Source organism: Phodopus roborovskii, unplaced genomic scaffold (assembly GCF_943737965.1).
Source record: "Phodopus roborovskii unplaced genomic scaffold, PHOROB, whole genome shotgun sequence".
Lineage (NCBI taxonomy): Eukaryota > Metazoa > Chordata > Mammalia > Rodentia > Cricetidae > Phodopus > Phodopus roborovskii.
In genome coordinates, this window is record NW_026126541.1 from 19414697 (window position 1) to 19427162 (window position 12466).

The 12466-nt window shown below is 45.7% G+C and overlaps 1 protein-coding gene across 1 annotated transcript in view; it reads right to left on the minus strand.

Annotated features, from left to right (window-relative positions):
* Positions 1-12466, minus strand: part of Entpd1 (ectonucleoside triphosphate diphosphohydrolase 1) — a 73380-nt gene that overhangs the window by 3764 nt on the left and 57150 nt on the right. The window contains exons 4-8 of the mRNA XM_051199706.1: positions 10831-10981; positions 9127-9286; positions 7906-8145; positions 6675-6935; positions 1939-2058 (exon numbers count right to left, since the gene is read on the minus strand). Coding sequence (XP_051055663.1) covers positions 1939-2058; positions 6675-6935; positions 7906-8145; positions 9127-9286; positions 10831-10981 — 932 coding nt within the window. The remainder of the gene's footprint in view (positions 1-1938; positions 2059-6674; positions 6936-7905; positions 8146-9126; positions 9287-10830; positions 10982-12466) is intronic.

A 12466-nucleotide genomic window follows, 5' to 3' on the forward strand; every position in this document is an offset into this window, starting at 1 on the left:
TGCCTCTCTCTCTCTCTCTCTCTCTCTCTCTCTCTCACACACACACACACACACACACACACACATACACACACACACACACATCATTTCATTAAAAAAACAGCCTTGGAAGATGGTTTCAGAAGCATCTTGCAAATCAACGCTCAGCATGCTGACATCCTGCCTTCTATCTTCAGTTCCTCCTCTCCCTTTCACATCTGCATTATACAATGCAGTTGTCTTATTGAGTCTCCTCATTCATCCTGTTCTCTAGAGAAAAGAGGAAGAAACGCCTGCCTCCTTAACCTTACCCACTCTAGCTGCTGGAAAGAGCCCAAAAGCTTGCTTGGCTCCTTTCCCACTGAGAGAGCACGTGGCCAGAACACCACCAGCTCAGCACGCAGGTCTGTCTGCTGCTGTATTTCTCAGACAGGCCTTTCCTCCTGGCCACCAAGGGCTTAGAGACAACTACCATCTGTTAAATATGTATTATGTACTCAGAAGCATGCTGAACATTCTATATGTAATGTGTCCTTGCCTAGTCGTTTTCAAGAGCTTGCCCATCAAATGAAATGTGCCATCAGTAAATCCTTTCAGACTGTGATCTAATAAATGCAGGGAAAAAAACATTCTATAAGATACAATATTTCTTCATAATAAAAAAACTCTTAAATCAGATATATAAGGGACAGACACCAATATAATAAAGACATCTCTAAGGCAAACCAGCAGCCAAAATCACCCTGAAAGAAGGAAAAGTTGAACAGTTTTTGTATCTATGTTCATCAAGAACACTGGCACCTCCCTCTCCTGCCTTCCTATTTTCTCTATCTAGTTTTGTTATCAGTGTCACACTGAATTTTCAGAATGAGTTTGGAAGCATCACTTCCTATTTATTGTATGGGATGCTGCCTTTGAGTCTTCCTTAAAGGTTTAGCAGAATTCATCATTATGACTTTTCTTGCAAATCAAATTCAATAATATACTGCAGAGATCAAGAGCCATGATCAAGTTTGCTTTCATGCTAGAGGTGTGAGAATAATCCAACATGTGTACATCAATAAATACGATACAGCATATAGACAAAATCAAGCACAAAAAAGATACAACCATCTTAACAGATACATAAAAACCTTTTGATAAAATATAGCATTCCATTCCCTCCGATAAGGCCCTGAAGGAATAGAAAGAACATATCCCAACACATGAACGCTGTTTACCACCAAGCCATAGTCAACATTTTATTAAACGGAGAAAGGCTGAAAAGCATTGCCTCTGTACTCAGGACTGAGACAAAGGTGCCCACTCTTTCCACTGCTGATCAACACAGTGTGTAAATTCTTACCAAAGCAACAGCCAGAGATGATGATTATTCTGATATGATATGTGCATGATGCTTATACAATATTGAAATATCACATTGTATACCATAAAATATATCAATCAAAAAAATAAAACAAGAAAAAAAACCCACTTTTAAAAACAGGGCTGGAGAGGTGGCTCAGCCGTTAAAGGCTAGGCTCACAACCCAAAATAAAAAAATAAAGGGATGACTTTATCTTTGATGAGGGACTTCTGGGATGGTCTTTTTCATCCTACAAAAGGATAGATGTATCTGCTTCTTCCTTCTCTTGACCTTAACTGTTAAGGCCATGGCAGCCACTCTGTATCCATGACAACTGGACCGAAGAGGCAATGGCTGAGTTAGAGAGAAGCTACCCATGCAAGCAGCTGCTTGTTACAAAACTGTGTGTTAAGTAAGAAATGTAGCATGTTGCTTAAACCATTATAAATCATCGGGGAATGGTGATAAAGGCGTGCCGAGGCCCACTCTCTGGCCTTCTCTAACACATTTACCCGACCTTTGTCAAATCAGCATGATGTCACGGGCAGACTCACACCCTCCATGACATTGACGGCACACGGCCAATTTCACAGTTGTGGTTTCTGATCACTTACCTCCTCCCAAGGCTTTGAGCAAAAATTTTTTAAGGTTTCTGTCATCTTTTCCGGAGAGGAGACACTGTCTTTTGCCATCTTCTTAAAAAAATCCATCACAAAGTAGAAAGCCGAAAACGCCTGTGGGAGCAGAGTGCAGAGGGTCAGGCTGTGTCCAACAAACGGGGCCATCAACCGGGGCCCTTCCTGAGCACTAACAAGGGAACTTCTACTGGCAGTCTTGTAGTGTGTTTCAATTTCAGTTAAAATAAACCCAGTGAAGGTTATTAAAGATGCATAATTTAACATCTGACTTAACAAAAACAAGTAACTGTGTGCATTAGGCTCAGGTTTGGACTTTAGTCTCTATTCTCTATGTGCTTTTTGGTGTAGGATAAAGGTCCATAAACTGGGGATCATGGATCCATCACAAAGTATTGTATTATAAATTTTATGCTGATTCTTCAGTTCATTTCATGATGTCCATTTTTCTAATTGGAAGACCCTTAGCTTTCAACAGATTTTTCAGGAGTTTGTGGTCCCTTGAAGGGTTAAGCAAGGCTGGACTGTTGAAGACACTGTGCTAAATGAAATAAGCCAGTCACAAAAGAACAAATTGCCTTTGATTCTGCTGAGATGGCGGCACACCTGGAATAGTCTGGGTGGGGTGGGGTTGTTCTCAAGAAATGAAGACAGGGAAGGGAATGGCTTCCGAGCGTCCCCTCCGAGGACCTCTACCCTACGACCTTTGGAGGGTGTTCAGAGACTTCCAGACTGTGGGACATTGTGAATTTTGAAGATATTTCATCATTTACTACCACACACACACACACACACACACTAGATAAACCTAAGAAATCAAATTTTATGCACACCAACACTGATGTGTAACCATACAGGACACCATTAACATTCAAGGGATACTTAAATGGGGCAGTATCTGTGCATAATCCACAAGTCACTGCCCCCGTGTAACCACTGCAGGGTCGTTTGTGTTGCTTTATGGTGAGTCCCGTGTTGCAAACCTCAGGTTGACAGATGTGCCACACTGCATTCTTGTTCTTCCCATGAACTATTTATCTTTTCAGTGAAGTTTGTATTGCAATAAAAAGCTGTCTCTTGTTGTTCCTGCGTATTTCCACTGCATGTAATATGCATAACATAGAAAATTTATTTTACTTGACTGTCAAGGTCATTGGCAAGGCTCTGGTCAACAGCAATGTATTACTAGCAGCTAAGTTTTGTTTTTTTTTTTTTTTTTTTTTGTAGGGAGCTCAGAGTCTAGTCAGTAGCAAGAACAGAGAATAGACTTCAGAGAACCCAACTATCTAACTGTCATTATGGCCATCATGAGCAATGCAGCAAGGACCCAAAAGCCACCACTACCCTCTGAGCCAGCACTCAGGGTGTTCTGGCTCCAGTTGCTTCATATCAGTGGTGGTGGCAGCCGGTGGCCAGAAAGGACATTATGAAAGACTCGATGACAATAAAATGGTCCTAAGTAAGAAATGGATATGACTTCATCTGCAGAAGTGAGCAACACCAAAGATATTTGTACACCAGATTCCGCCAAAGATAACAGCCCATCAGTGTTCAGATGGACAGACAGAAAGAGTGTGGATCTCCCCATTGCTGGAAGAGAAAAGAGCGCACAGGCAGCAGCAACTGTGACAGGCTCTGCTGCAGTCCATCTCAGTGCAGGGTACATGCAGCAGATCGCAATTAGATGCATCCGCATAACAGGGTTGCTCCAGGCTGTCCCCAAAAGGACTGCTGGGAATGAACATGGAAGATGTTGGAAAGTGCTCCTGGAGGACGGCCCCACAGTGCTAGCCGTGCAGCACGGGGTCTCCGCTTTATTCCTCATGGAGAGTCTATGGACACTGAGCACAGGTGCCCAACCCCGTGTGGGGATTAGTGAGAATGCTAACAGACTGGGCACACAGCCGGCCGCAGAGTAGACCAGTGTGCAGAATCTCTACTTGGGGGGCGGGGGGCGGGGTACAGGTCACTACTCTGCAGGAACCTTCTTGCCAGAAACAAGCAGAGTGGGCAGCAGTAAAAGTGATAAGAAAAATCCAGATGAGCCCCGAGGCCAGCAAGCCCCCTCCAGGTCAGGGTCCCTTCATTACAACCACTAACACGGGTGCCCAGAAAACTCAGAACCACAGATGACAAAGACACAAAAGAAACTGATCTGGCAGCTGAGGATCCGTGCATGCTGAGGCTGGGCAGGAGTACAGCTGAGTGAGTACCAGCCAGTCTTCTGCACCGTCCCATAATCCAGCCACAGAGGGTGAGCATGAAGCCTTGGCAGGGAAAAGCAGAGGGAGAGTGAGGGCCAGATAAGGAGAACAGCATTATCTAGGCAGCTAGGCAGTGTGGGGCTTTGGACGTCTTCCCTAAGGATGTCTCTGTTTGGTAATAACACATAAGCCTTTGTAAGCCTTGATGTCTCTCACGGTACCTTTACAAATATCAGGTTGTTTAAAAATATCGGGTTGTGTCTGCCACATTGAGATTCTTTGAGAACTTTATTTTTTAATTTGTAATAAATATTTACAAAAGTGACTTCTTTCAAAGGAGGAGGCAAAGGAGGACAAAGGGGAAAGGAAGAGCAGGAAGAAGGGGACATCGGGTGGCACATGTCTATCATCCCGGCTAACTACTGGGGAGTCCCAGGCAGGAGGCTTGCGAGAAAAAGGCCAGCCTGGACAACTTAGTAAATCCCTGACTCAAAATTAAAAAGTGCCTATCAATCAATAAGTTCTCAAGTGATTTTTAAATTGTTGTATGTGGGTTTTCAACCACGTTGCCAGCAGAGCGCACATGTACGTGAAGCATTTCACATGAGCTTCCCTCATACTTCACTATTTCTGCTCCTCCTTGTTTATGTAAGCTGTACAATGCGTTCTTAAGAAACAATTTCTAAATTACCTCATAAATAACCCTCAACAGATGTTCTCTCTCTCCTCTGGATGTTTCTACTTTGCTTTGACATTGGATTCGATGTAGACGCCAAGGCCACAGTGCAGCCAGACTGGAGAACACGGGCTGATTTTAGGGCCGCATTCACAGGGTAAGAAAGATACAGATCATCGGCTGACTGCAATCTAGTACAGCCGCCCTCTCCACAGATGCTCTGGGCTTCACAACTCCACGCTAACTGGCTCTGAAAATGACAGGAATGCATTCTTCCCAAAGGGAGCATTTTTTAAAATTTGTCCTTCCTCTCTCCAACTAGAATGAAAAAGCCCTTAGCCAGCTCCAAAGACCTTAGCTATAATGCCTCCCTCTTGAGTCTCTTTTCTTCCTCTTTTGAAAGTTTCTCTCAAGCCAGGGAAGGTCCCTTGGTCCCCCAAAAGCCCTGTGGCAGGAAGCCAGGACCAGTCAGCCACATGGCACCCAGGTTTCGGGTTGGAATCAATACCAACAGCTGACCAACTTCTCAGCAGCCATTGCTGGCGTCATAGTCATCCCGAGAGCCGGCGAAGGGGAAAGCTGTGGTCTTGCCACAGTGCTGACCTGGGTCCATGGCTCTCCCCGTTGTTTCTCCACAGGCCATTCAAACTGAGAGCACCCATAGTTCACAGAATAGGGGTTCTGTCGGCCCTGGTGACAAAAGACCCTGTGCTCTCTCCCTGGAGCTCTTTGTGTGACATTAGATTGGACACGCAGACATTGCAAACAAACACACGAACCCCCCCTCATGTGAGGTCCAGAGGCAAAACTAACCGCCCCCCATCATCCATTCTGCTTTCTGAAAAGGGAGAAAGAATGACAAAGGCCCCTGTCCTTTGATCAGCACTGTGGGCAATGGATGTGTCTGTAACCACTGCTTTGCAGGTGGCACTTGGTGGATCGTAGGTAACTCTTACATTGTACTTTCTGAACTGTGGTTACAGACATGCTCGGTCGCAGGAAACACACAGGCAGTGTGAATAATTAACAGGTCAAGGGGCATCTCTTCCTCTCAGCTCAAGCACTTTATCCTGTTCTGCAGTGATTAGGACTGGAAGGGATGAGGAGTCGGGATCCAATAATCCCCCAGCCCTCCAAACTTTGAGGGATGCTTATTTACTATTATTAATAAAACGGGTGCTTATTTAAGTTCTTCCTTGGTGGTTCCTGATTTTCTGCTTCTTAAATGTTTCTTTCAGTGGAGTCGTCCCATGCCTGCTGCTATTGACACCCTTACCTGTGTGCTTAGCACTAAGAGCCCAGGTTTGTAGCCCATCCCTTGCAGCCAACTCTGAGGGTGTATAGCCTGCAGCTAGCCTCTGTCTTCTTTGCTTGCAGAACCCTCATTTTACCCAGGTAGAAGAAGCAAGCAATAGTTAACCCAAGCCAAACATGCTATCAATTCCCTTTATCAGATGGCTTCACGGTGTGCATTTCACCAAGGACTGGCCAACAGACCCTGAAGCTGCCCGCTGTCTCCAGAGCATGAGAGATGCACGAAGAGAAACCTCTCATCGCTGTCGTCATTCTCTTCCTACCTTGACTTGGCTGGTGAAGGTGTGATAGTTGGAGCAGTAGCCACACTCTTAGCACCATGGTAAAATCAAGGAGATAATGGGGAAGGTGATCCTAAACACTGACAATGTCAGGCCAAGCAACAAAGCCTGAGTTGTATCAAAACATTATTATGTGTAAGAAAAGAAGTTTGTATTAGTTAAATACTTTATAGGCACATCTTGTGCAGCTTGTAACCCAAAACACTCTAGCCGACATAGCTGCTCGTTTCACACACTTACCCCAAAACTCCCATGGAGAGGTGGCAAGAAGACCCCATTGAAGGCACACTGGGAGTAAGGGCAGTAGCTGTTGTTGAAGAGCTCGAGGATGCTCTGGTGGCACTGTTGGTAGTCCCCAGTGCCCTGGATTTGAAACTGGTCAAATGGTAGCTTCTTTTTGAATCTCTTGGTGCAGGGGGTGCCGTAGAGTTCACTTACATTCACCACCTTCTTGTATCCCGGGTGAAAGCATGGATCCCTGAGGGTCCCGCCACTTGAAACCTGAAGGGAAGAAGCACTTGGATGCCAAATGATCGTACCCGGAATGGCATCCCCATGGCCCTGTCCTGCCTTTACCACCCTTGAGAATATGTCTTTAAAAGAAGGGCTATAGACTAGGCCCTGTGTGCTAACCACGCAGACGAGGAGCAGGTCCACAGGCCTCCAGCCTGGGTGCAGCTGTATCTTCCTGCTGTCCCTTCTCCTCCCCAAGCAGATTGGGAGTTCCGGGAGTAGGGAGCTGCCTCAGGGCTTTTATCCTGGCAATGAAAAACAGATTTGAATCCCCAACAAAGAAAAGAGAGGCTGCGGTGGTTAAGAGTCATGTGGGCTTTGAGGTGTGGGGTGCCTCTCAGCTGAACCTGCTTCAAGGTTGATGATGGTGGTTTTAGGGACCAGAAAGTACATGAAGGAGAGTGCAGTCCTGTCCTTTCTTAGAGTCGGGACAGCTGGAACTTCCCTCTGTGTATACTTGCTAGGGTGTGTCCGGTACTCTCATTATATCAAGTATTTATTCTTGAATTGAAATCGCAGAAAACATCTGGGGAGAATCTCTAAAGTGCTGATTGACAAATTCTGTATTTTCCCTGCAGTGGTTTTTTTTTTTCTCTCTCTCTCTCTCTCTGATTAAAAAATGGTGTAGACAAACTTAACAAAAATGGCCACTCCTCCCCCAGAATAATACTCCAGCATGTAACTTGCATTATCAACACCACTGGGCCAAGAAATTAATTTCCAAGAAAAGATCTGAGTGATGTCCTTGGAGACAGTGCAGTAAACAAACATGGGAGGGATGTCTGGGCGGAACCATTCACAGGGGTCCACCAGATGTAGTTGGTGTCCTGCCTGAGAAGGGTGGGAAAGTGCCATGACCAGCTTCAGACCAAACCCTGAATTACAAAGAGGGGATAACGGGATGTGGGGGCTGCGGAGCAGATGTGGGGAGGGCAGAAGTGAATTCAGTTGCACTTGCCTGGATGTCCTTGGCTAGTTTCTGCCAGAGTGCCTGATCCTTCCCATAGCACAGGAAGCTGTGTGTGTACACGGTGTAGTCCTCACCATAGAGGCGAAACTGCAGAGAGTTTTCTGGGGCCTCTATAGTGTCGTTTAGGGGCACGAAGGTGATTTGTGTAGAGGCGCCACCGAGATCCAAAGCACCAAAGGTTTCCTGTTTCTGGTGGTCTGTGGAGATGAGGTTTAGCCAACTCTGTTTCTGAAAGAAAGGACAGTGCTAGAAGTCTCTGGACATCCTATCTCCTAAAGATGGAGGACCAGGGTCAGAGAGTGGGACAAACACCACTCTGGGTTCTGGAATCTGTACCAGACTGACAGACAGCAAGAGGGCTTTGAGGACAAAGCTCAGAGGACAGCAGTGTGGAGCCAGGAAACCCATAGCTCACAAACAGGAGCAAACCCCTACTCAATCACCAGCTAAATTCCCTGGGCCAGAAAAGATTCTATTTTAAGCATCATTATGTGGGGTGGGGTGGGGGGCTAATAGGGCTGGCAATGTACAGTGTGTGGGTGTCCTGAGAGTTGAGCTATGCCAGGGAAGAGCACTAAGCACTCCTTACTTAGCAAACAGTTTCATTTTGCTTTGTTTTAAACCTCCTCTTACTATGCTGCTCAGGCTGCACTCCAACTTGCAATTCTTCCTGCCTCAGTCTCTCTCAGTCTCCACCCAGTGAGTCTCAAATACGATGAAAATGATCTTAAATGAAACAGATGCGGGGGCTGGAAAGCTCGGTGGCTGAGCACACACACTGCTCTTGCAGAGGACTTGAATTTGTTTCTTAACGTAGGAAAGCTCACAACTGCGTGCAACTCCAGTTCCAGGAGATCCCACAGCCTCTGCTGACCTCCGAAAGCACTTGCACCCATGTGCACGTACCCACACACAGGCACATCATACACAAAATTTTTAAAAATAAAAATAAAAGGTTTAAAACAGATTCAAGTTTCCTCTGAATCTCCCTAGGATGAAGACACAGTGTCAATATTCTCCTGTAGTAACAATAAGGTAAATATACCTCTAGTAATGGCTACAAATGTAGGAGTACATTCATTGGTTCGTTTGTTCATTCATTCATTCATTCATCTGCCCATCATCCATTTTGCTAAAGGCCCAAATATTGCCTAAGACGGCAATGGCATTGACCCTGTAGGAACCGCCTTGTTGGTGTGAGGTATTTACCTGAGTGAATCTGCCCAGTAGGTAGTTGATAGTAATCCACCCATAGGCACCTTCCTCTTGGCCAGTGATGATCTTGGCACCCTGGAAGTCAAAGGGGTAGTTGCTAAGGCTTCTTGACACTGCAGTCAGGACACTGTCTGCCGATTGTTCACTTTCCATTCTACACAAAAGAAGAGGCGAGGTTATCGTTTTTTGTTGTCATACCTACCCATTTCAGCTAGAGAACATAACACACCAGAATGGGAGACAAAAGATCCCTGCACATGGCTTTCACAGGAGCTGTACATGGCTTTCATGGGAACCGTCGTTCTTTTGGCTCTGCCTCTCCAGAATCAAATCCTCCGTCACTGAGTAGATATGTCTTTTCAAAGTACCAGTTTGGCTTTGCTCCCTGACTCAAAGAGCATCAGAGGGTTTAAAATGACAGTGGTGGTAGCTTGGTGTTGTCTGGCCACATTCAGAAGGGGTATGTACTGCTTTAGCTGTCGCTGTGTTCCCTGCTTATATTTTAGACTCCGGGTGATGTCACTTAGGGCTATAGAAATGAGTAACTTATGCCCAAGTTCTCCCGAAACCGGCCTGGGAGAATCTTCCTCTTGTTATCATTCAGTTCTCAGATCTGTTTGAAACATTGAGACCTAAAGGGAGTCTTCAGGGTTGTCACATGAAGATGTGAGTATGTCCGAAACCCAGTCTGAACCCCTGAGAGCCCTGAGAGAGAGGGTGCCTGCCACTTTCCAGCCATGCGGCCTCAGGAGAGTGATGGCATTCATTCTCCAGCTAATATCTTTGCCTCATAGAGACCTTGCTGAAACAATGTGTGTCAAGTACTTAGCACGCAGGCTTCTGTTATTAGTTTACCCGTCTCCCTCCTTTCTATGCAGACCCTTCTGCGTATGACAGTTCTGTGAAAATCCTTGCCTCTGCCCTGGTCTCTCTCATTTCCCTCTCTTTAGAGCCCATCCACGAGAGCACAAACTCCATGAAGTCAGGAGCTGTGTTTTGTTCGATACTTTATCCCCGGCACTAAAACCATACACATACAGGTGCTGATCAGATGCCAGCACTGCCCTTCCTTCCCCTCCGGCCCCTCCTCCTGGTACAGTTGGTGCAGCCCTGCTGTGCCAGGCCATTCTGACCACCTTCCATCTGGAGCAAGGCCAAGCGCTCTCAGAGCAGCTCTGCCTATTCCTCTAACAACAACCACCCTGGATGGAAGTCTGATTGCCTTGAGGGCTGAGTGGCCTACTCACCTACTGTGGAGTGAGTAGGCAGGCACTCATAATACCCTGGATGAACAGAAGAAGATGGAAACAATTCACACAGGTACTAGCAGATGCTGCGCTTGCTTGTCTTGGAATATTGGTGGGCCTTCTTTTACCTTCTTCCTCCCAGACATTGATTGATTCTATCTTCAGTCCCAAACTCAGATTGTACATCCTTAATCTTTCTCTCCAATATTCTGTCCCCTTTGACTTCCCCAAGGGTGACACTGAAAACTGACCATTATATATACTTAGTAAAACGTATTTCTTATATTTATGGTTGTGAGCCTAGCCTTTAATGGCTGAGCTATCCCTCCAGCCTGTAAAACGTATTTCTTATCAAGGATTTGAAGTGTGAGGTAGCTCTAAGTCCCATAACCCTAGACACCCTGGCACCGCCTCTAACTCCTAGTACCCTAGCCTGTACAAGCTGCCCTACCTGAGTAAGCGCATGCCTGCTGTGGCTCCCAGGTAAACGGGTGTTTCGCGCTGCTTAGATGCTGGGATCAACTTAGTGGACATTTCCATGCATTCGGCTAGGTATGTGTCTATTTCATGTGTCTTCTGAGCATATTTTGAAATTCCAGGACCTAAGGAAAGATACAGAAGATGAAAAATAAATAAATGAATTTAAAATAAATAATGAATGCATTCATAAATGAATAAATAAATAAAGGTGTGGGGTGTACCTTGACCATATCAAAGAAAAGTGCTTGCAAAGAAGACGGAAGGAGACACTTCTCAATATGACCTACGTTATGCTGTGCTACTTAGAGTTCCAGAATAGTGATTAATGTTGATTGCCAACTTAATTGCAGTAAGAAGCACCTAGAGAATGAAGGAGGTGCCCTTTGGGCGTGTCTGTAAGGCTGGCTGGAGAAAGGCTTAACTGGAGGGGGAAAGATGTGAGCAGCCCCGCGCTGGGGCTCGGGTTCTAGACAAAAAATGGGAAAGGAGCAAGCTCCATGAAGCCCTTTCCTGCTTCATCTGCCCAGATGTAAAGAGCTCTGTTCGCCCTGCTTCCCCGCCACGATGGACTGATTCCCTTAGAACAAGAGCCAATATAAATACTTCCCCTCTTAAGTTGCTCTCTCAAATGTTTCATCATAGTCGTGAAAAAGTAGCTAACGCACATGGTATTGCTTGTGAGGTAATTTTTAAACCTTGCCTTGGTGTTCAGCAATTTAGCCACAAGGTGGTGCAATTTCACATTCAATTGAGTAATGTCCTCTTTCACTCCCGTGGCCTCTCCGTTAGCCACTTTTGGGTGATCCTGCCACAGAGTTGTAATTAGAAACATTAGTTCCCAGAGGGCCAAGGTAAAGATGGCACTTAGCATAAAAGTTAAAGCAAAGCACCAGAAACACCGACAGAACATGTTACCAACTGGCCATGTCATAGCATGTGCCCGAAAATGTGTGTGGTTTCTTCCTTTGTTGGAATAAACAGAAACAGAGTCTCCGTATCTGAGAGCCTTTCCCCCTCCAGCACCCTACCTCCCTACTAAGACTGTTATTCCAATTTCAGGGCAAACTAATGGTTGCTATGGAGAGTACTGGAGCCAGACTCCTGAGCGTTGGGAGTTTAACACTACCATGTTTCCATCTCACTCTGAGGTGAATTCCACACTGCTTCCTAGCAAGAATTGGCTTTCAAGGTGATTATTCAAAAGGGCTTTTAAACAGCCTGTTTGCTCAACATAATGAGACGCCCCATGCTGTGTTAGCAGGTCCCTTCTGATTCATCCTCCTTCCTTTCATTAACTCTGCTGGAGGAGAAACTCCTGTATTTGTGAGCCAAACACCTGCATTCATGGGATGAGTCTCAGAAGAAAGACATCTGTTGTAACTTTTTTATTTTATTTTAAAATTGAAAGACCGTGAAGTGAAGGGTGGAATGTCTGGAAACTCAAGGAGTACTGCCTCATGGAAGCAAGGCCTAGGAGGCTCTGGGCAGAATGGCATTCGCTCTTTATCCCTGCTTAAGTCCTTGGCATATCTGCAAGTCAGTGGAAGCTACAGGCCAGCAGATAAAAACCTGCTTCTCTTCTGGGATCTAGTTTACCTGTTTGAAAA